The sequence below is a fragment of the Aspergillus thermomutatus genome (assembly GCF_002237265.1).
Source record: "Aspergillus thermomutatus strain HMR AF 39 chromosome Unknown NODE_41, whole genome shotgun sequence".
NCBI lineage: Eukaryota > Fungi > Ascomycota > Eurotiomycetes > Eurotiales > Aspergillaceae > Aspergillus > Aspergillus thermomutatus.
This window is the reverse complement of record NW_020798090.1, coordinates 118203-141722: the sequence shown is the minus strand read 5'-3', so window position 1 is coordinate 141722 and position 23520 is coordinate 118203. Positions and strand designations below refer to the sequence as shown.

Below are 23520 nucleotides of genomic sequence, written 5' to 3'. Positions count from 1 at the left end.
TAGTCGGTCCGAGGGGGGGTGTCAGGATTCCATCCCGTTTAGGTTTAGCGTCCCGACTTAGTCAGCCTATATATAGTTGGCCCCTGAGCCATCCTAATTGGACACTTGGCGCTTCCCGATTCTCTCATTCTTCGGGTTGCGGCGGCGAAAACACCTAGGTACAGGAAAGCAATAATACCCAGGCAAGCGATGGACTAGCATTCTTGGTGTCTACCTAGGACTTGGACTCAAGGTATGGAGTATCCATCCAGATATCTGGATGATGTTCGACTCTTCATCAGGCAGAGACATGCTGTCTATAGACACAACACATCAGCAAGTGACTCACCGCAAGACAACTTTCCATCGCATTTCTTACAGTCATGAAACGAAACAAGGCAGTCAAGATGAGATCATTAGCGCCTTAATGGTTGACACCTGAGGCATATTTGCCACCACTCTCTGTCCTCGACATATCCATACCGATATCTATGGAGTATGAATTAAACGAGAAAGTGGCCACCGATAAAACTCAGGAGCAAGACCCAATTAACCACAGCTTCCGCGATGATATGCAATGAACATGTTGTATTCAGGTAAATGTGTCAATAGTGCCATCGCGCATGGTGGTCACACCCGAACCTTCCTTGCATTTTGCATGGCGATTGGCATGGCGGATCATCTTCATCCTCACCATGACTTTTCTAGAAAAGTACTTTGTGCTCAAATCATTCTCTTGATACTCATCAACTCCTAACGGGTACAGGACATACTATTTCTAAGTCCTGTGCTCATAGTACCTGAGCACATAACCTCATCCACATACCTCCACATCTTTATTATTTATCTGGTTGGTCCGGAAACCAGCTCCTCGTAGATCCACCCAAACCAGATCTACCTACCTATCTATCCTCTGTTCCTTGTGGGAAAGATATCTGATACCTTAGAATTTTAGATAGAAGATATGTATCGCCAACCGCTTGTCGATTCCTGGACATTCCCCTCGGACCAGACACACAGAGTTGAGCAATTCACCCCCCTACACAGTATAAAACCCCTCATCCTGCCAAAGTCCCATTCAGGCCATTCCCCTTATCCAAAACCATCTGCACACCCGTAGCCACACCCGTTACCCCCGAAGAGCCGTCTTCAAAACACCCATCCCATAGCCACCCATCGCCGCGCTCTGAAAGTGTGCAAAGAACCCTCCTGCCACCGGGTTGCCAAAGGACGCCTGATACCACGCCGCGAAGGAATCTAGCAAAAAGACTACCATCAGCAGCCGACCAAAGGACAGGGACGAGGAGTACATACGAGCGAAAGGACCCATAGGCCCAAATCCTGCGAGATACAGAACTGGTGAGATAACTGCCTGAGGGAATGCGAGGACGCAGCTCGAAACGACTTGGAGACGATTGTTCGCGATGTAGGTTGTCATCTTCCTGGGAAGGTCATGAAGTTCATGAGCAGTTGGTAGCGCGATGTTTTGCTTCGCAAGCTCAACGAGGATCCCCGTTTTGTTGGAAACGGTGTCGATGCTGGGAGCGAGATGTGCTGCGACCTGGTGCAGCCTTTCAAGCGCTTTGCAGTACATCAGTCCTGTCCTTTGCGGATGTTGATGACACACGAGTTCTAGAAGAGGAGGAGTTCGAAGAATCCAAGTCTCATGCTTTATCGCCTGGGTGTCCTGGTTGATCTAACGAGCAGGTCAATGTTACAAGACTGTTTTGGTTGATGAAGATGAGGTATTTATAAGTCGTTTGCTGCGGCGCGGTTACTTCAGCGCTTAGCATGGCAATCAAACAATGCAAGATACTGCGGCAAGGCATATTCACCACAAAAGTCCATTCTACTGGATTGATCACAGTCCATTGGCTTTTGTGCCTACGAATCTATATATACCCTGGCCAGTCTATCTAGAGACTATACTCCACAACCAATGAAGCCATCGCCCAGTATAAAAGATCTAATGGTGGGATACCCTTGACCGCGCAACGTCTTCAGTCGCGTGTGCAATAGCCTCCACGCCAGAGGAAGCAGCCTGCTCTCCGCTGCCAAACCATCCCGACGTCCATTTGCCCCCGGACGATCTTTCCGGTCTCGCCGGAGATCGATCACGAATATCTTCTGGGTTGATATGATCAAACGAATTGTCACTGCGATTCTTTCTCAGAGACGAGCCATATGCAAGGTCGTCGTCCACATCGCCGCTATCAAGATTACTCTCTTCCTTGGCCAATGCGGCGCGCAACACCTCAATCAGGTCGCGCTGCTTGGAAATGAAGCTAGCCTTTTCCGCACGGGACATTCCAGCGAGTTCTCGCGGCAAGAGGTTCCCGCTGGCAGACAGCTCTTCAGCCCGCGCTTCATGGCTTTTACCCGCGGAAGTCATCGATGCCACGGCAGAGCTGATCGCAGAGTACCAATCATTGGCAGGAGCTTGTTGCGCTCCGCCAGCAGCGATAGGGATGTTGAATCGAGAGAGGAGCGACTGCGCATATCCAGCGGGGCCGGTTGGCGGAGGCGGAGGGGCAGGGTGTTGAGCCGGCAATCCCAGAACCTTCTCCCGGATGTAATCGATGGCCTGATAGAAGTATTGAAGCCCAAGAGCTTTGGCCTGTTCATGGAAGCGGCCAATAAACACTTCAATCTCCCGTTCGTGGTGTTCCAGGAAGGGGTCCACATAGGCCTGGTACAGGACTTTTGCGCCCTGCGTCTGAGGAAGCACCAGATAGGAAAAGAAAAACAGCCGAAACCAGCTGTAGAAAGGGACCCTACAGTAGATCAGCCTTGCTCTCGTTGTGCCATTTCATCTGGGTGTGCCTTTCGTACCAGCCCAGGATGAAAATCGTCCATGATTCAGCCAGCAAAATGCCCGAGAGGACCACCCAGTACATCAACCATGGCGCCAGCTGTGACGGATCAGAGGAGCGCAAAGCTTTATAAGAGGCAAATACGGGGAAGAGGATCGTGATCACCGAGCTGAAATATGACGATCGAAAAGCGTTAGCTCCGACTCAATGATAGGCATCGAGGGACGACCACAGAGATATGGTGCCCGCATTTTCCCCGGGAATACCGGAGTCGGAGTACTTACGACATCAAGTCTGCGATGATTCCAAACATTTTGAATATGAAGTGAGCTTCGTAGACGTAGATTGATGGGGTACTCGGACACTTTTTCGCGAAAACTTCCAAGGAGTAGAATGGAACAAGAATATCTTATCGTTCGAATTGAGAAGCTACCTCAGAGCTCGCAGTGCGGGGTGGGGAAGCAAGAGCTCTTCACGCGACCACGGATCACTCAAAGAGAGAACGGCCAGCGGCAGGGATGATGATCGGGAAATGAGTCCGGCTGACAGGAAGGTCTCGAGGCAATTGAAGTTCGGGGATGGAAAAAAGGAGTACGTACAAGAGGTAGGGAAAAAGGAAAGAAAAATTGAAAGAGCTACGTGGGTGGTTGCCTTGAGCTTTGGAGACTGGAAAAGTACATAGTACCTAGTTAACCTAAGGCTGTAAGGCTGTAAGGCCTATCTATCTATGATGATGGATCGGATCCATTTTGGGGTGGACTGTTCCGTCCAACGGAGCCTTACCAAAGTGACATAACGCCACGACCTCCACATGATCAGCATCATCAGCCATCAACAACACACTGTCTATATTTGATCCTCGAGGAGGGTATCGCTCAAGTGGTAAATATACCAGTATGCATGTCAGCGGTGATAATGGGGCACTTGTACTTTGACGAGACAAGAAATATACTGTACAGCCCTATACAGCAACAAGACTTCATTATCACTGTTTTCAGCAACCATATCCATATGAATTGACGTCATCCATCACAATCTCTCAATTCTTACTATTGAGCATTATTGACTATGAGATATGCGAGGTATAGAACTTCGAGTCAGACCAGATCTGGACCAGATCTGGGCTCCACAGAAAATGGAATTTCAAAGCAATGTCAGAGAGAATTGTATTTCCAGAAATGAAAAGACCAAGGTAATGGATAATCTGGCCTCCGCACAATTTAACTGGAGTTTAGAGCATGGTCAATATCTGAGAGTCAGAAAAAGCATCTAGAGAAAGAGACGGGAGCTCGAAGCAATGGGCCATGTTGGTGATCTGGAGACCAAAACCTACGCGATTTGAACCACTCGGCCATCTTGTACCGTTCCAGCCATTTTTGTATGAGGAGGTACCTTTGGGATCGCTCTGAAAATCATGACCACTCGGCCATCTCAGCCTTTGAACAGTGGAACAGTGGACAGACCTACAATAGCATGTCTGTATATATCTATCATTTTTATGCCCATGTGTAGATGCAAGTCATTTATTCCATACTTGTCTCTATTCTATCTAATCTACCATGAGTCTATGAGAGATCAAGATGTGTCTATGCGTGCAAAAGATATTCCTCGCCCTCCTCGTCCTCTCCACCTTGCCTCAGCGTTGGTGGGTTGCTTAAATTCGACGCGCGCTTCTTGAGCCAAGTGCCCAGCCAGCCCGATCGTTCATCCTGGCCATCTTGATGCGATTCACATGGCAGCAGAATCGCATGATCCAATGCGTGTGGGAGTCCACGATGTCTTCCACGCAACTGCATCGCAACAATGACCAACTTCGACACCCAATTGAATTGGGCACACAAGCTTGTTTCCGTCTCGGGATATCCCAGAGAAAGCCCGACAGTCCCGTACGCCGATACAATCTCGAAGAGAACAGAGAAGAGCGAGAATGCCGGGTTGTCGGCGTCCTTCTGGAGACGGCCTCCTTCCGCAATTGCAATGAGGAAGAGTCCGAGCATGACGTACCAGAGATCGAATCCAAGTTGTCGCTGGATGTGCACGGCTAGCCCGATATGCTTTCCGTTCCTAGATTCTGGCTCTGAATCGGAGTCATGCTCGTAGACTCCGAGACTCCTTTCTTCGTATACATTCGTTTCGCGCATGGCGATGGCGGTTGGGAAGGCAGAAATGTACATCATCACGAGGAAAGATACTTGAATGGCTGGATGAATGTCTGCAAGTGGTGTGACAGAGAAGCCGGCTGTTCGCGTTGAAGCAATCTGAAATAAGCCGTTGACGAGCCAAATCAACGTAGACTGAGACTGGCTGTCCGTTTGGTACTCAGATCTCTGCATGAAGGCGAGTTAGATTAGGCTTCTTGCACTATAGATTGAACCAATTGCACTTACATCAGAGAGAGTGCAGAAAACCGTGAAGTCAAATCCATTGAGCAAGATCAGCACCCCTAGGAGCCTCCATGATTCTCCACTAGGAAAAAGAAGCGTGAAGCATCGGCGTGGATGATCCAGGAGGAATTGAAGCTCCTCACTTAGGGAACTACCATAGGTTGTGAGCTTTGAGAGCAGCCAGATGATCAAGCGAAGCATGCACGGGAACCCGGTATTCCCAATGACGATCAGAAAAGACATCAAAATCAAAGGGAAAGCAGCATTCTTAAACGAAATCATCGAGTCTGGCGTCAGTGTGTATCCCAGATCGTTGAAAGCTGAACCAGCAGTGAATATGGCCCACCAAAAACTATTGACCCCATTCACTGTGACCGATTGGCCAACCTCTGGGGTCAGCCATATCCAGGAACCCAGAAGCAGAATTCCTAGGATGTGGAAGAGTATAAAATAGCACATCAGAATGATCCGCAGCGTCTTCAATGCCCTGTACTCAGTCCCACCGAGCTGATCCTTTTGCCTTTCGTCCCAGTCGGAACAACTCGCAATGGATGGCTGCCACATAAGCAAAGGTAAGTAGGAAGTGCTGCGGCCTGCATTATGACAAGACTTTGCCAACGAACATCCACTTTCGGATACAAATTGGTATGACACGGTACCAGTAAATGATCGTCGATGGTGTCTTGCTTGATGTTCCGCCTCGTGGAAAGTAATGTGGATGTCCGTCGCTCCTGTGGCAGTGTGTTCCAGGACCTGGTATCTGGGAAACAGCTTCTGGCCGTTTTCACTGTCTCGCTCAAGCAAAGGTTGTGCCTGGCTATCATGCTCTTGTAGGGTGTCAGATGCCAGATTGTTGGAATCATTGAGTCCCAATTCCTCTTCACTTTTCCTCTTCCGCATCAAAGACAAGACTTTTGCTTCGTTGATTACCCGTCGAAGCCGCTTCCGAAACCAATACAGACGGATGCAAACAAGAAGCGAGTTGACAAAGATGACATTGGTGACCATAGCAACGATCCACAAGATTAGCTGCTGAAGCACATGAAGCCGATTCAAGTCGATGGGGTTTAAGCCGCTTTGCGTGGCTGCGCCAGATGCTAGAAGCAGAGCATCAATATAATTTACCCCTCCAATAGCATAGATGATTAAAGATGCCAGTATGGTCCAGAGAGCAATATATATATAGTGGTGGTAAAGCCGGAAGGGAGATAGATCTTTGGTTTCATGGCGAGTGATGGGCATTCGGATTGCTATGCCCCGGACAATCTCTAGACGCTATTCCGGCAACAAAAGTTCCAATCACCTCTTCTTGGGATTGGGAAAGCGATAGAAGAGCAAGACATGGTGGAGAATTATAGAGCCCTTGAAAGACATCACTCTCGTTGGGAATGGCTCGGAGAGGCTTAACAAATACCTCATATATGCACATGATTGAGGTTATTTTATGACCATTGAGAGCAGTTGAAGCAGACACCCAGAATTAACATTGGTCATAGCTTCAAAGTGTGCAGTACTCTCATACGAAATGAGGAAGATCACTGATATCAAGGTATTAATAGTCGTGACCTGAGGCCATCCCCAGCAATCCAAATGGACGAAATTAATCCCGCAACGGGAATTAGGACAGCCCAGCCACTCGCGAGGTCATGGACTCGGTTACAACTTGCGAAGTTTTGGAAACCATAGGCTAGATATAATATTGGTTTCCACCTGGCGTAGGACTTGGATCACAGAACAGGAATGTTCATCGAAAGACCCAAGGCCACAGATTGACTGTCAGGTGGTGACTAATTGAGGCATTTCTTTCTCTCCTCTCCTGTCTTGTACCTTACTTGTGCTCTCTTGGCATAACAAGTTATCACACTTTTGAGAATCCTTCTAATGTCTTAGGCCTCTTCCTCTCCGATTCTTCCCGAGATGACATTTAACTCTTTCGATCAAGCCTTTTGCCTCCTCCCGGACAAGAGCCCCCAAGACTTTCAGCCCCCGAAGCCATCATGCCAAGAACGTCTGTATGTCTCTCTCGGCGTTTCCACCGTGGAATGGCAGCGGAATCTCGCCGACGCTTGTTTCCAGAGACTTCAAATCAACAGGCCTTCAAACTTTAATTGATCAAAAGGTCTTCGGGGAACTGAGAGGAAGGGAGAGGGGCAATCCCGTTGTCATTCTCTCTAACAGCCCACAGGATTCTACTGAATTGCAATAGCGGCCAGTAATTCAGGATAGAATACGGACAGTGATGGTGCCATACGAAACAAGCTATCGGCTCGTATACATTTTGATTGACTTTGAACTGGCTTTCCTATCTGAGGGGTTCGATGAGTAAACCTCCTGTACAAGATACAAGAACTCGGCCGGTAGAGGAACTCGTTCGATTGCAGCGATTTTCGGCTATAATACCATAGTCATCCTTCGCACGAGCATTCGAGTGCGCGATTTCTGAGCTTGCTGCGGGTTACTTACTGTAGCCCTTGCTCCCATTTCTCCGAACCGGCAGTCTCGTTCGATCCTTCTTTGTCTGCCCCCACGCTCACACGGGAACTTTGGAGTAGCTAGCGTGTCTGGGCGAGATATGAAAGCACGCTGTTGACGCCGGCCAGAGGCAAGATACAACATCAAGCCAACCTTGGGTCGCGTGGCTGCTACTGATGCTGACGCATTGGCAGCCACGTCTTGTTTAGATGCTTGGCATCATCTTGGCTCGATACAAATTGGAAGTTTCTCGCGGAGATCGCCCGGGATAACCTGGGGTAGGTGGAGTAAGGTATCGGTATCACCGTATCACTATCAGTATCATGGCATGACCCTGCGGGGTTTAGGATGGCTCCCCATGGGGAAGCAAAAATGACGGTGGTCAAATGGTGAGATACATATAAAAGCCATACTCGAGACAGACGCAAGGGGTTCTGTTGGCAGTGTCACCTTCGTTCAATTCCAAGGGAAATATTGAGCAAGGCCGCCGAGAGATCCTCTCTTTACTTGAGAATATGAGCACGTCAAACAATGAGCCAGCGGAGCCTATTCCGGATGGCATCATCGCCACCGCGAAGCAGGCCTGGGGCGATCTGTTCCGATGGAGACAACGTGTCGTCGTGACCAACGAGTCCGGCGAGACTCACACTGAGTGGCAATCACCCGAACCTATTCAGAACCCTATCAGTTTGTGTATGCAGCTTGGTGCGCGGGACTGGCTTTTTTTCATTGTTGGCTTTGCGGCATGGACGGCCGATGCATTTGATTTTCATGCTCTATCTATCCAGACTGTCAAGCTGTCAAAGTACTATGGCCGCTCAAAGACCGATATCTCCACTGCTATCACTCTGACTCTGCTCCTACGAAGCGTCGGTGCTGCTTTCTTCGGTCTGGCTGGTGATAGATTCGGGCGCAAATGGCCCATGGTAATCAACATGATTGTGCTGGGTATCCTACAGATAGCCACCATCTACAGCCATACGTTTCAGCAGTTCCTGGCTGTTCGATCATTATTCGGACTTTTTATGGGGGGTGTCTATGGCAATGCCATAGCGATGGCATTAGAACATTGCCCGTAAGTGCTAATCCCGGGGTTTCTCTCCGTTCGCTGACGATTATAGTGTCAATGCTCGTGGTCTTATGTCCGGAATTCTGCAACAAGGCTATTCGTGTGGGTACGTATTTGCCGCCTGCGCAAATCTCGGTGTCGGCGGTTCAACAGACAGTTGGAAGACAGTCTTTTGGATTGCGGGTTCGTTGCCTAGATTCTCTCTCAAGATATCACGAGCTGGAAACTGACAAACTTGCAGCTGGCCTCTCAATCGGCGTTGGAGTCATCCGCATGTTCTTCCCTGAATCCCAGCAATTCCTCGAAGCCAAGCGGGCCGGCAAGAAATCCGCTGATCCAGGCGCATTTTGGCGTGAGACGAAGCAGATGCTCGCGCGGGAGTGGAAGATGTGCGTTTACTGCATCATCTTGATGACCTGGGTATGTTCTCGCGATCTTCAATAGAGAAAAGCTGCTGACGTTCATAGTTCAACTATTACTCCCACACCTCGCAAGACTCGTATACTACGTTCATGTTGACGCAGAAAGAAATGCGCAATGATGGAGCCTCTCGTGCATCCATTCTAATGAAGACTGGCGCTTGCGTGGGTGGTACAATAATTGGGTACTTGTCGCAATTTGTTGGACGGCGTCGAGCTATCATTGTTTCCGCACTCCTCTCTGGAGTCCTTATTCCTGCCTGGATTCTCCCCCAGGGCGAGCGAGCTCTGAGTACCACCGGCTTTTTCATGCAGTTCTTTGTTCAAGGTGCCTGGGGTGTCATTCCTATTCATTTGAATGAACTTTCTCCACCCGCGTTTCGGTCATCCTTCCCAGGTTCGTACCTCATCTCAATCGTGAGGATCTTCACTAACGTGAGAAGGTATCACATACCAGCTAGGAAATATGATCTCTTCTCCTTCCGCCCAGATTGTCAACGCCATTGCCGAGAAAACCATGATAACGGCTCCGTCTGGTGACCGAGTTCCGGCATACGGGCCTGTCATGGGTGTTGCCACAGCCATCATTGCGATGGGTATCGTGGTAACTACGGCATTTGGACCGGAGAAGCGTGGTCGTCGGTTCGAGACTGCGGTTGCGGGTCTAGAGTCAAGCAGGTCACAAAAGGAAATCGACTTGGAGGAGGGTTTGGACAGAGACTACAAGGCAACCGAGAGGAGAATTGAGGAAGCAGGGAAAGTTTGAATTACCCAGCCTCTTTGGCGAAGTATCAGCCAACAAATAGGAAGATGACTTTGATATGAATGATGAGATGATCTGGGTGGCTATGTGGTGTGCACAAGAGCTTGCGCAAGAAAGGACACAAAATATTCATACTGTTGTTTGTTGTCTTTCGGAACTAAGTGGTTTGTTTCAGTAGTATGTATTGTGCCCAGACCTAATTTTAAATTGATGCTTGGTCATGGACTTTATTCAACTAACACCAAAATATCCAGTTCCTGATCACCTGGGGGCGTTTTATATAATCAGTCGAGTCTCTGAACCACCCCCAAAGGGAGGATCAGTACTTTCCTGGGATATCGGAAGTGCTAATTTCAAAATGTACCTGAATGTTATTTTTCTAGGGATTTTCCTTTCATCACAAACACTCGATTTTGGAGTCTTGACTTATTCGTTATCACATGTTCTCGTTGCTTGGGCAAGCTGCCCACTGCCCAAGCTCGAGACCGACGGTGCCTGTGATTTCTCTATATAGTCAAAGTGGAAAACTTGCCGTCAAGTAAGGCAAGATGGCCGAGTTGGTCCAAGGCGTGAGGTTAAGGTCCACCTTAATACCAAGCTCTCAGAGTTTCCTCATCATCGTATGATGGCGTGGGTTCGAATCCCACTCTTGTCATTTCTTTTGTTCCTTTTTTGCCTTGTCACCACTTACCACTCTCTTTTTATTTAGCCTGCGAGATTCCGCCGTATCTTTCTTTATTTGTGGTCTACCATCCGGCCATTCATTCCACTGACATAATTTCTAAAATTCTCTTCATTCCTCCGTACCCCAGAGACGGCCTACTTCCTTCCGCATATAAACACTCAACATATCCGTCCCCTTGCCCACCTCATACGTCCGTTCCGGTTTAACATACAGTACTCTTTGAAACTGCCCTTGAGTATCTGTTTCCCTCTCCCCAACATTATCGGTGAGTAGCCCATCACCTCCACGAGCCAACAAGTCCCAATGAACACCCTTCAAGCCCCAGGGAGGCCCAGGCAGCCCGAGATCCTTGTACATGGGAAACTCAAGACAAACCAGCAACCCCCCGGTAGACACCAAGCTCGCCATGCGCATCGCCCAGTCTCTCCGCATGCTAGGGTGGAGAGCGCACAGAAACTATATGGATCAGCGCTTTCGCATTCCCACCGTCTACAGAGCAAGCCGTACGTAGCCCGAGATGGGGGAGCACACACCGTATAATCGTAAACCAAGTCATATTTCTCGTCGCCGGACCAATCTGGCTGGAAAAAATCCCCTTGCATGAAGTTAACTGAGCCGGGAGAGCTGTTCTCAGCCTGATATCCCGCGCCGAAGTTGTATGCCTGCGGCTGGCTCATCGCCGACGCGGCGTATGCTTCCGCCTCCGAGACGGCCTTTGCGGAGATTTCGAGGCCGGAGGCGTCGAACCCATGGAGAGCTAGCATGACGACGTCGTAGCCTCGTCCGCAGCCCTAGACTTGTTTCAGCAAGGAGTGAGATGGAAACGGAAGGGTGAGTGGGATGGAGTACCGGGACCAGGGCCTTCTTTCGTTGTCCGTCGGCTGTGAAGGGGTTGAAGAGGCTGGTGGGTGATTGCTGCTGCTGCTCGATCAGGTCGATTAGTGCCGGGGACGGCAGGCCTCTATCCCAGAGGTTGTCTTCGCCTGTTTCCCAGAGATTCGACCATCCTGAGCCGTGGTCTTCGGGAGAACTACGTCTCTCGATGTGAGTGGGGTTTGGGGTGGTAGATGGGATAGGCCGATAGGGTCTACGCACCGCTCTTCAAAGTGGCTAATTAGACGAAATTTGGGGGTATTAGAGCTTGACATGATGAAAAATAAGGCTGTATAGAATCAGTTGAAGTAGTTCGAATGCATGTATGACGAATGATGGGCTGTAGACGTAGGGATCATGTGGGTCCGGCGACCTGGAGTCTATCTGGAGACCTTCGGCGTTTGATTTCGGCGATGCAACTACAGGACCGTTTATAGGGCTCAAAGCCTCAAAGATAGTAGCAGTGCCTCGAAAAGCAGCTTGTCAGTGCTGATGAGTTGCTTGGCTTCTATCTACAAGCTTGTCCTGAACCCTGATTTATGCCCAGTTGATGAAACTAGCCAGTTGGCCGTCAACTGGCAAACCCAAACCAGATCATATCCTGATCCCCATGAATTGGCACCGTATGCCCCACACCAGTCGCATAAATACCCTGCAATTTGTCACCCCAAGTGGTGGTCTCATAGTTGGCCTCAGGTGTATTTTCTACGACAGTATGTGGAGCGCCATAATCATACCCGAAGACGCCCGCCCACTGCTTGCAGGTCTCGTTGTAATTCTGCGGGTACAGTGCCTCATCAACGCTACCGTGATATATTTGCATTTTAGGCCGTGGGCCATTATATCCCGGAAACATAGCCTCTGCAACGCCGGCCCAAACCTCAGGCGTGGCAATGACCTGGCCCTGCGAGCAGCTGCTATTCCATGCGTCGACCTGGTTGGCGGCGGACATGAAGCAGCCGGCGGCTACACCAGAGTAGGCGATACCTGCTGCGAATAGCTCGGGATATGTGGCTGCCATGACATTCTATTGTTGTTAGTACCACAATGGATCTTCCTTGGGCTGTAGGTAAACGCACCGTCATCATCGCGCCCGAGCTAGAACCTGTCACAAACACCTTGCTGGAGTCTGCATTGTACTGCTCGATAGTCCAGGTGACCATGTTGGCAATGGAGTTGCTGTTTCCACCACCGTTGTGAGTCAGAGTCGCTTGCGAGCTTACATCCCAGCATTTGCCTTCATATGGACTCTCGGGATAGATGACTATGAAGCCGTATTGTTCTGCCAGTGTGGCATAGGGAGAGCCGGTGAAGTATGCCTCTGCTGTTCCTGTGCCTGTAACCTACTATTAGTTCTAGGTCATATTGCAGTTGCCTGGACCTCTCACAGTAGTGAATGGCAACGATAATGCTCGGGTTCGTAGCCAAGTTTGTGGGAACATAAATGTACATGGCGACATTGCTGGGATTGTCGCCAAAATTGGTGACTTGCTCAAGAGATCCTGCTCTGGGAAGGATGGGTGACGAGTGAGATCCTAAGGCTCTGGCACCGACCGTAAGGACATAAAGAAGAAGGGCGAAGAGGAAGGAGAAAGGCGTCATTTTGGACTATCAGTCGCGCAAAAGACTTTGTTGGCTTGTGGGAGACCTGGGAAACGGGTCTTGGACGCCTTTTATCCCCTTGGTCTGCTAGCCTCACCATGCCTATGGAGATCAGCTCGACTGGTCGGGCTGATTTGCCTGCATTAAAGGGCCTAAATGACAGGTGGAAGGCACCTGAGAGATCCTGTCCCACAGATCCTTCACCATTGTCCAGAAGTATCAAGGAGGCATCCCCACCCCGCATCGAAACTAGAGGTGAAACAGTGGATTCGAATCTTTAGAGTCTCATATATTGGGGACACCAATTGACAAATCGTTTGAGACTAGCACAACTTCTTGTCGTCTGATACTGAAGATGTGAAGCAGTCACTATTCCCGCATAAGAGAAGATCGCCATATATGTGGGGAAATGAAGCACAAAACCTGCAATGACGATGGTGACAGTGAAATTACCTAAAAAGCAGCCAAGGGATTGATTGTCTTGGCTGGTGGCCTTGAAACTGATGGATGGTTGTGATTTGGTGAAAGAAGTCCTGCCCGCGTTTGTGGTGTCTTTCCTGTATGGGTACGGATTCAACGGAGTTGTATGCAATCCGAACTTTCTTAGCAGGCTCAGGATCTACTATAACTTTCTTCTCTGTTACCTGAGACCTGACTATGCCCTTTGTCTTGGCTAGAGATTCGGGAGGTGATGAAAGATAGATATATAAGTTAAGAAATCTCAAAAATGTTCTAAGACGCAACCCACAAATCAACTGACTACAAGTTGAGGACTCCAGATCAGTGATACCTGAACTGGCTTTATGATAATCTAGTGGAATCACGCTGAGATGATTCTAGACCTGATGTACACTCATCCTGCATACCGGAGGAAGAGGACTTCATCGACCAACACAAGCCATAGCTGGGATGCAGTCTCGCCTTATCAGAGTAAGTCTGACCTTTATTAGAACTAGTCAACTGATCATGATGACTGCTTGATAGTCTATTTGCAGGTATCAACGCCTCTTGGTTTGGGTCTAGGTAACATGCACAGCGCCAAGTTCGCGTCTTCCATTGGCTACGCACTATCTAGTTCACTCTCGACCACCTACAGAAGCCTTCTTCAAGCATTCGCCAAGGAGAGCCAAAATCTATTTTCACCTTGCTCAACAGAAGACGATTGATCAGAATTCCTTGATACTGCATGAATCTGTGTGAAAGGGCTTGCATACCTACTCCACCCGGCGACCATCACGCTATGTCCATGCCGATCGTCAAATCCAACGACGGATCTAAGCGCTGCTCATCAATACGTTTCTCAGCTAGGCATCTCTATTTCCCTCTATGACCGAGTCAAGATAAGTGAGATGACTTCGCCCCTCTCCGGTTTCCGTCACAGAGTCTCCTCAGACAAACAGCCAACATGGACGCAAAGACAAAAATCATCATCAAGGCAGTCGTTATCCCACTCGCGTTCCTCATCCTTATCCTCACTATAATCGCACTTTTCATTCTCAAATGTCGGATGGATCGCAAGAAAGATGAACGGGAGAACCTTAACTACTCATTCGCGCCTTACGAGCAATGGCAGACTCCTCAACAGCCCCATAATCAGCAATGGCAGGCTGCCCAGCAGTCCCACAATCAATGGCCTATGAACCAATACTCGATGGCGACGGCACAAATGGAAAAACCGGTACCGGTGGCATGTCCAGTGCAGTATCAGAATCAGCTTGATATGAGGGGGCAAGCTTGATGTGGAAGAGATACAGGAGAGCTGTAATTCGAATTAGGTGAGTGACCTTTGGGAGCTGTACGACGGTCTGATCAAGGTCTAATTCATAAATCATGATCAGGATGGCACAGAATGTTTTTCTGCGGGTCAGAGAATCACTCGAAGCACGATAGACCTCATATAGCTATCGAACAAAACCCAGTCCCTTCAGCCTACCCAGAGAATAAATCATGAAATAATTGCTATTGGATATGAAAGCCTAGGCGAAGCAAGCTTAGCAAAGTCTACAAGAGATGATAACTCTCACATGAAAGTAGACAGTTCTGAAAGAGCTACTAACATCACTTCCCATCAGAGTCCTTGTGCTCTATAGACTGGCATTGCGTACACCAGCAGAAAATACCATGCTCCCAGTCTCCTTCCCAGACGTCTCCCGTTCTCTTAAAAAGTTTCTTAGACCATTTGGTCTTCTAAAATTCCTTCGCTGTTGGACGACACTCATGACAAGATCTGCAGACCCTCCATCTAGTGGCTCGATGCAATCCAGGAATTGGTCGAGCTCGGGCAAGTATACCAAATGCTATATTGTGATCTGGCGATGGAGAAAGAGTAAAAAGCGTTTGAAGGTGAGCGCAAGGGTGAGATGAGCCGGTAAGGTCATGTAGGAGGTCTGGATGAGAATCTCGGCTGGGATATCAACTAATTTACGTCGCTGATTCTGAAAGAAAATGGAGTTTTGAAGACCTGACAGTCATATTCTGCTGATTAGTAGGTGCTGGAGCTTAGAAGATCCCATGGAATGGCGTTCGCATGTACATGACAGAAACCCAAAGTTCAGATCGACAAGATTGAACATCTTAATCTAGACCCCCAGAGAGCTGCGATGGTATCCTAGTTGTCATAGAGCATAGTTCGTTTTAGATGTCCCTATGCCTAGTTACCGAACCACCCGATATGCTCAGCACAAGTCTGCTCCCAACGCTTAATGAATGCCACATAACAAAAACACTTGTGGTTTTTGTGACTGAGATAGCATTTGGGACATTCAAGGTTCATTTCCCACTGGGACTTCAGGCTATTCCAGAAATCCCTGCTGACCTTCATCGACAATTTCTCCTCCCAGTACTTTCTCTTCTCTGGATGAATATGGAGACAGGCAATGCAGTAACGGAGACCTTTCTTCGCACGTCCATCCATTTCCCTTGGCCACGCCAGTCTCAAGAGAAACAGGACTAGCTTTATGGGCATGTGGTCCGTGAATTTTTCGACCAAAAAATCGGCATGGAAGGCTGTGAAAGAGAGGATGTTGAGAAGATATTTGCAGCTTGTTGATAGGGCAATCGTGCCTTGTAAATCTGTATAGGATAAGATCTGGACCAGGATTTCAGTAGGCAGGTTGAAGAGGGGCGAGGTCTGTCGTTTCTTGCTTCGAAAAAACTAGTTATTCCCGTCAATATCGTCGTGACGCTTGAAGTTAATGTAATTTACTCACATGCGCTCCCAAAGGCTTCAAAGAGCTAATAGGTGGTAGACTTGAGCCGCTCATTTGAGATGTTGATACAGGACTTTCAAATGAGATCCTGTAGACCAGTCGACTGTACTGTCAGAAAAATAACTTCAGGGCTGAGTTGTAAGTTGGAGACTTATATGTGTCGTTTCAGATCGGGAAATCATTCACTTGCCACAGACCTAGCTTGATATGATACTCCTGATAATACCTTCAGCATATACATCACGGAAGATAGAAGATTCTATTTCTACCTTCAGCAACTGTCATCAATCCCCTTGATGAATCACGAAAATGATCCCACCAGCGTATGCTCGTATGCTCGTCCCTGCATTGAGTGTAGTGGTCTAGGAAGATGGGTTTACTCCTGCCATTCTGGGTTCTTGTCACGGGTTTGGTAAGCATTCACACACAGAGTCGACAATGCCTCCTCATACGAAGCTGACTACTTCACAATCAAAGGATAGAGAATCAAGACATCTGGCCTCAACCTCTTATTTTAAGGATATCCGAACCGCAAACGTCCTTGGTCTGATTCTCAAGCCTTTGTGCCGCCATTTCGTTCTGTATGAGAAACGATTCTGGCATGCCTTTCGAAGGAAAGAGAGCGATTTTGAGAGTGTCCCTAGTCCTACAGACAGGACTTGAGTCCTACGGATCGGTTGCTTCACTCCCGTGTACTATCTTCCAGCAAGCACAGGTAAAGAGATCTTTTTCTGCTTACATCTGCCGTCCAGTTGGTATTCCTGCTTGCTGCTCTTCATGCCTTAGACCACGTGCAAAGAGAGGACTAGACTTTCCAAGTTCTCAGAAACCACCTGGAACAAGCTCTTCTGGAAAGCTAGAAGCCAAGGTGCGTCTTACCGCTGTCTAATAAAGACTAATATCCCAGGGCTAATCATTTCCTGATCACAGACTGACGAGCGCTCTTGAGAGCTACCGCTTCGATCCCAACGCAGAGGCAAATTTTCCACAGACCGTCGGGCTCGAAGATTCACTTTGACCGTTCCAAGAACGAGGATGAACGATCGAGGATTGGCCCGATTGCAGAGACAGAAGACCAGGACATCTGAGAAGGTGGCTGTTAAGGCCATGCGTCCAAGCCTTTGTGGCTTTCAGCCACAGATTCAATTCAAGAAATCCTGATATTACTTGAATGATGAGTTTACAGACCCCTGCCCGGATGTGACTACAATCTATGTTCACTGCACACACGTGAGGGGTAGATTGGCTATTATCCTGCCAGCTTTGATAAGATCGGCACTCATGTGGATCCTTCAATATCCCAAGTTTACCTGTATGGTTCCAACCAACTCAATTAAGATTCGATCAAGTTTCTTGCGAGAGGTACTGGTATAAGACTGCAGAGGTACCGGGCTGACTCGAACTCAGCTTGTCAATTGTCAACCCCAAGGGATTGATTACAGTAGATCCCGGCGATGGTCTGGATCAAAGCATTGCTTTTGGGGCTATGCGCCTCCACCACCTTTGCGCAGTCGCTTGATGGAATCTACGATCTTGTTCGTCGTCGAATGCCGAAGCATGCCGACAGTTTTCGGTTCTCTCTGGTGGACTTCAACTCGACCAACAACGATCAGTTCGTTGTGTCAACGGCCGCCAATGGCACAATCTTGGTGCAAGGAAATTCATTAAGCGCCCTATCATTCGGGTATGATGTTCTATAGATTCATTTACTGCTGAGCAAGGCAATTGATGACAAGGACAGTCTGCATCGCTATCTCGCTGATGTCGCGCTCGTAGACATCTACTGGTTTGTCGGCAGTCAGCTACATCTAGCACCCACGCCACTTCCTCGTCTATCAAAGCCATTGACTGGCTCCAGTGCCGTTGAAAGACGGTACCATTTCAATACTGGTATGCTTTGACCTTAATCGAACTGTCACAGTATGACTGACTCCCTAGTGACCTTCTCCTACACAACGGCATTCTGGTCATGGGAAGACTGGGAACTTCAGCTGGACTGGATGGCTCTGCGAGGCATTAACTTGCCCCTTGCTTGGGTCGGCCAGGAAAAGATCTTGGTTGAGGTCTTCCGTGAGATCGGCCTGACGGACACTGAGATCTCATCTTTCCTAAGCGGGCCAGCATTCCAAGCCTGGAATCGATTCGGTAATATCCAAGGTTCCTGGGGCGGCGATCTGCCCTATTCCTGGATTGACTCACAATTCAAGCTACAGAAGAAGATCGTCCGCCGTATGGTCGAACTGGGTATGACACCGGTTCTACCTGCGTTTACAGGGTTTGTGCCTCAAGCGATCAGCCGTGTCCTCCCAAATGCAACAGTGGTGAATGGTTCACGATGGGGCGGGTTTGATGAGAGATACACCAAAGACACCTTCCTAGAACCATTCGACCCCAGCTTCACCCGTCTGCAGCGCAGTTTCATCCAGAAACAGCAGCAAGCGTATGGGAATATCACGCACATCTATACACTGGATCAGTACAACGAGAACGATCCCTACTCGGGAGATCTTGACTACTTGCGTAACGTCACCCACAACACCTGGTTGAGTCTCAAGAGCGCGGATCCCAATGCTATTTGGCTGATGCAGGGTTGGCTATTCTACTCCAACTCGGATTTCTGGACCGACGAGCGTGTGAAGGCGTACTTGTCCGGCGTTGAAGTGGACCAAGATATGCTGGTGCTGGACCTCTTTTCTGAGTCGCAGCCCCAGTGGCAGCGTACGCAGTCGTACTATGGCAAGCCGTGGATTTGGTGCCAGTTGCATGACTACGGCGGCAACATGGGCTTGTACGGACAGGTGATGAATGTCACAGTGAATGCAACCCAAGCCCTTGCTACTTCGGACTCGCTTGTCGGATTCGGTCTAACCATGGAAGGTCAAGAGGGCAATGAGATCATGTACGACTTGCTCCTGGATCAAGCCTGGTCTCGGCAGCCGATTGATACGGATAGTTACTTCCATGATTGGGTCGAGACTCGGTATTCTTCTGGAGGGAGAGGTTCAGCCGTACCCAATGAGTTGTATCAAGCATGGGATATTCTGAGAACAACAGCCTACAACAACACCAACCTGACATCAACGGCGGTGTCTAAATCCATCTTTGAACTGCAGCCCAGCATGTCAGGGTTGCTTAACCGTACTGGTCATCATCCTACCACGATCAACTACGATTCGTCTGCGCTTGTCCAGGCATGGCAACTGATGGACTCCGCTGCATTCAAGAACAGCTCTTTATGGTCCCAGCCCGCTTTCCTCTATGACATGGTCGACCTTACGCGTCAAGTAATGGCGAACGCATTTATCCCTATGTATATCAATCTGGTGTCTACATATCAAGGTGGCGCCTCCGTTTCCCAGGAGGGAAGCAATCTCATTCAGCTGCTACGCGATCTGGACTCTGTGCTTTCCACCAACGACAATTTCCGCCTGTCGACTTGGATTCGGTCAGCACGGTCATGGGCGAGAAACGACACAGAGGCTGAATTCTACGAGTACAATGTCAGAAACCAGATCACCCTCTGGGGCCCCAAGGGTGAGATCAACGACTATGCCTCAAAGCAATGGGGTGGCTTGGTCTCGTCATACGACATCCCTCGCTGGCAGATGTTCCTGCAATACCTGGAAAGCACTCAGGCAAGTGCGTATAACGCAACAGAACTAAAGGCACAATTGTTCGATTTTGAGCTCAAATGGCAGGAAGAGACGAGTGAATCGAAACAGGCTGAGTCTGGTGATCTACAATCCGTGCTGGCGAAAGTGAGCCGAAAGTGGCCATCAGTGTTTGGAAATCAAAAATAGTCCGCGGAACCGGAAATAGAGAGACTATTCACGAACTATAGACAGAATGGAAATATGCAGCACTTCTCATAGATTCGCCCGCGGCTCAGACACCCTACTCAGAGGCTCCTTGAATCCTGTAAAGCCCTTGGCCGTGATGTCCGCGATTAAAGCTCTGAATCGTCCCACTCCACCAAAATAGAATAACGTGGAGGCTACCTTGCCAGGAACATTATTGCCGAATAGCCATTGAGGTACCTGCTTCAGGAGGGTCCTGTTGGCGATCTCATCGCAGTGCTCCCTCCATTTGCGTTGCGCCTCTTCAGTTGCTTCGATCAAACAAGGGCGATTCTCCTGCTGACTGACCTCCTCAGCCCGCTTGATCAAATCAACTATGAAGTTCACATTCTCCTCTGATATGGGAGGGATATTGGCAAACGGCGTCTGCGGCCCGTTAATCATCAAGAGATTCGGAAAACCTGGCACGGAAATTCCCAGATAACTCATTGGGCCTCCAGCCTTCCAGCGATCTCGAAGGTTATCGCCTGGCTCTCGGCCTTGTATGTCCAATCGAACATACGCTCCGTCCATTGCGTCGTACCCCGTGGCGAATATAATGACGTCTAATTCATGCAGCTTGCCATCCGCCGTGCGGATCCCCTCTGCTTCGATCTTCACAATGGGATGAGTTCGGATATCCACCGCAAAGACGTTCTCTCGGTTGAACTGCTCGTAGAAGCCGTTCGCACACAGCGGACGACGCGCATACGGCTCGTCTGGCGTAAGCACCCTCCGCTTGTGCGGATCCTTCACGATCGCCTCGATCTTCCTCCGGATGAACTTGCATGCCTCCTCGTTGGCAACGGGGTCCGTGAGAAGGTCTGTGAATCCACCAAACAGGAACTGCAGCCCACTTCCGGCTTCCCACAGGCGCTCGAAGGCGGCTTCGCGGTCTGCGGGGGACAACGCCATGGCCTGTCGCGAGAGCTCGGGGAACCCGATGGCGAGCTGCGAGGAGCGAGCCTCAGCCCAGATATTAGGGAAGTTTCTGAAAATCTCCTCGCGCTCTTGCGCGGTGAGCGCACGGTCACCGCTGGGGACGCAGTATTGCGGACGACGAATGAAGACGTGCAGGGACTGGACGGTGTCCGCGACGGCGGGCACGAGTTGCACGCCCGAGGAACCCACACCGACAAGACCAACTCGTTTACCCTTGAGATCCAGCTCGGTGCCCCAAGCAGAAGTGTGCCGTATCTCGCCGTGGAAGGTCTGCAAGCCTGGAAGATCAGGGTAATTGGCCTTCGTGAGCAGCCCCAGTGCCGTGAGGAGGTATCGGACGCGGAAAACATCTCCTGTCTTGCAGGACACACGCCACGTGCTTGTGTCTTCGTCCCAAATGGCGCTGGTCATGTCCGTATTGAACTGCATGTGTCTGCGTAGGTCGTACTTGTCTACCACGTGGCGCAGGTACGCCAGCACCTCGGGCTGCGAGACGTACCGCCGGGAGAGCGGATACTCGTAGTCGAACGAGTAGCGGTACAGGTGCGACCAAGTATCACTCAAGGAGCCGGGGTAGCGACTCCAGTACCAGGTGCCGCCGACGTCGCTGGCGGCATCGATCGCTTTGACTTTGAGGTTCAGTTTGAGGAGTGATTGGAGAGCGTAGATGCCCCCAAACCCGGTGCCGACGACCAGGGCGTCGAGGTGGTGTTCCGACATTGTGCTCGTATGACTCCCTTTCTAGAGGTGTGGTGATGAACGGACGGCATTGTCGAGGACAAATATATTCGTTCCCCCGTCTCCACCTGCTGTGGCATTCGTACAACAGGGATGCGTGGGATATGCAGCACCCCCTCATTTGAGCAGGGTATGCAATCCATGTCAGACTCGATAATGCTGCTATGAACGTGTTCTTTACGCTTTCATCCGACATTTTACTGCAGAATAATCACTGTACTCACGCATGTCAGTGGGTGGTGGTCGTGCCGTCAGACAAATGCCAGAAGAACATGATGCTTCTCATCTGAGTCCTTGATTAAGGTCAGTAGCTGAATGCCCGTTCGTCAGGAAAGGTCGAGCTATATTGCTTTTTCTAAGACAGAATGAACCACGGCTTGTGCGTGTGACCCCTCGAGCTGCTCGTTGTAAACAGCTACATGTACTCCCCTCATCGAAATCATCAAAGGGCCAAGGCTCACTCGTCAAATTCCGCTCCTCATCAGTCTCCGCCACAACCAACAAATCCTCTCTCAACTGTCTCTCACGCTGCCTTGCGTTTTCATGGGTACTGACCTGAGGGACCCAGCCCTCCGAGCCGATTTCAAGCACGTCCCTCGCAGCTTGATTGCTCATCCGCCTCGACCTGCGCCGTATATAGGCGCAGACATTCATTTGCCTCATTCTCTGAAGACTAATCGGACAGGGAGGTATGACGCCATCGGAGTGCAAAGGCTGAGCCAGTCTCGACCATTCCCGAGTCGTAATACTAGGCCGTTCTTTAATGTGATATTATCACCTTCCCAGGCTCACGGGAGTGGCGGAAGAGTTTGCGTCGGAGGGTACTTATGCAATGGGTGAGGTGATTGTAGTGGACAGAATTCACCTTGGATGTTTCCAAGAGGTAGGTGTAATGAAGTTGACGTTGTTTAGAAGAACCTGTTGATACTATGTTAATCCTTCGAGGGGGAAGTGTCGGCTCTTCTCCTGCTTCTGATACCGGGTCGCCATAGTTCTAGAAGCTATTGGGAATGCTGCTTTATAGGAAGAAGGGGAGTGTCGGACAGTGTTGCCAGTCTATCAGGCCAGTAATCAGAGACTGTCAGATATGAAGATGTTGTTCGGTTGAAGGGTTGGGGTGCTGGATTGTAGGACGTAACAGCGACTCGTCAGCTGGTAGGAGATAAGGGGCAATACGGAGGTACCTGTGAGGCTTCTCAAGATGTTCCAGGTGAGATTGCCTCTGATACTTGTGGACTACCCTCTGAAGACGTTGTAGCGGGAGAAGTGGTTGTCCGTATTGCTTAAGATACTCGATTTTTCTCTTTGCTCAGCTCCAGTTGAATGATTTCGAGTACGTGAGTGGGTTCAGAGAGGGCGGGTGATCGAGAGGACAAGGTCAAGATGGAAAGACGACTATTGTATATCCTGCTTATTTTCATGACAGACGGGTTTATACTTAGATAATGAGATGATGACTCGAGTAAGGTAGATGGATGATCAAAGTACAAGAGAGTAAGTGATTGGGGGTAGATGTTTTGCGTCCGCCCTTCTGGTATAGAAGAACAAAAAGCTTCAACTACAAGATCCCAACAGAGAGAGAGAAGGCACAGACTACCTGAATAATCTTTTGAAGTAGACATTAAGCAAGATATTTTAGAACAAAAGATAAAAGAGAAATATTTCAGAGAGACAAAACGGAACCTCAGCGGCAGGTGCACCCCCGCCAACTGGAAATCCGCCCAGTCTCCTCCTCT

At 49.4% G+C, this 23520-nt stretch overlaps 7 protein-coding genes across 7 annotated transcripts; 3 read left to right on the top strand and 4 right to left on the bottom strand.

The window, feature by feature from the left end:
- Positions 1 to 1108: 1108 nt before the first annotated feature.
- On the bottom strand, positions 1109 to 3105 carry CDV56_108990 (HVA22/TB2/DP1 family protein; the record flags this gene model as incomplete). The annotated part of the gene is made up of 4 exons (XM_026762609.1): positions 1109 to 1675; positions 1961 to 2753; positions 2812 to 2961; positions 3077 to 3105. 4 exons carry the CDS (start codon positions 3103 to 3105, stop codon positions 1109 to 1111), a joined length of 1539 nt encoding a protein of 512 aa, XP_026616483.1.
- Positions 3106 to 4378: 1273 nt separating this feature from the next.
- On the bottom strand, positions 4379 to 5740 carry CDV56_108954 (potassium transporter; the record flags this gene model as incomplete). The annotated part of the gene is made up of 2 exons (XM_026762573.1): positions 4379 to 5119; positions 5180 to 5740. 2 exons carry the CDS (start codon positions 5738 to 5740, stop codon positions 4379 to 4381), a joined length of 1302 nt encoding a protein of 433 aa, XP_026616482.1.
- A 2423-nt stretch (positions 5741 to 8163) lies between these two features.
- On the top strand, positions 8164 to 9902 carry CDV56_108899 (carboxylic acid transport protein; the record flags this gene model as incomplete). The annotated part of the gene is made up of 5 exons (XM_026762518.1): positions 8164 to 8723; positions 8770 to 8900; positions 8959 to 9137; positions 9185 to 9533; positions 9580 to 9902. The coding sequence occupies 5 exons, from the start codon at positions 8164 to 8166 to the stop codon at positions 9900 to 9902; spliced, it is 1542 nt and encodes a 513-aa protein (XP_026616481.1).
- Positions 9903 to 10692: 790 nt separating this feature from the next.
- Positions 10693 to 13059, bottom strand: CDV56_108851 (uncharacterized protein; the record flags this gene model as incomplete). The annotated part of the gene is made up of 6 exons (XM_026762470.1): positions 10693 to 11040; positions 11118 to 11375; positions 11434 to 11671; positions 12042 to 12484; positions 12537 to 12793; positions 12846 to 13059. 6 exons carry the CDS (start codon positions 13057 to 13059, stop codon positions 10693 to 10695), a joined length of 1758 nt encoding a protein of 585 aa, XP_026616480.1.
- A 1405-nt stretch (positions 13060 to 14464) lies between these two features.
- Positions 14465 to 14879, top strand: CDV56_108819 (uncharacterized protein; the record flags this gene model as incomplete). The annotated part of the gene is made up of 2 exons (XM_026762438.1): positions 14465 to 14737; positions 14835 to 14879. 2 exons carry the CDS (start codon positions 14465 to 14467, stop codon positions 14877 to 14879), a joined length of 318 nt encoding a protein of 105 aa, XP_026616479.1.
- Positions 14880 to 17722: 2843 nt separating this feature from the next.
- On the top strand, positions 17723 to 20068 carry CDV56_108724 (alpha-N-acetylglucosaminidase; the record flags this gene model as incomplete). The annotated part of the gene is made up of 3 exons (XM_026762343.1): positions 17723 to 17952; positions 18010 to 18158; positions 18207 to 20068. 3 exons carry the CDS (start codon positions 17723 to 17725, stop codon positions 20066 to 20068), a joined length of 2241 nt encoding a protein of 746 aa, XP_026616478.1.
- A 66-nt stretch (positions 20069 to 20134) lies between these two features.
- CDV56_108675 (flavin-containing monooxygenase) lies at positions 20135 to 21766 on the bottom strand (the record flags this gene model as incomplete). The annotated part of the gene is made up of 1 exon (XM_026762294.1): positions 20135 to 21766. One exon carries the CDS (start codon positions 21764 to 21766, stop codon positions 20135 to 20137), a length of 1632 nt encoding a protein of 543 aa, XP_026616477.1.
- Between the last annotated feature and the right edge of the window lie 1754 nt (positions 21767 to 23520).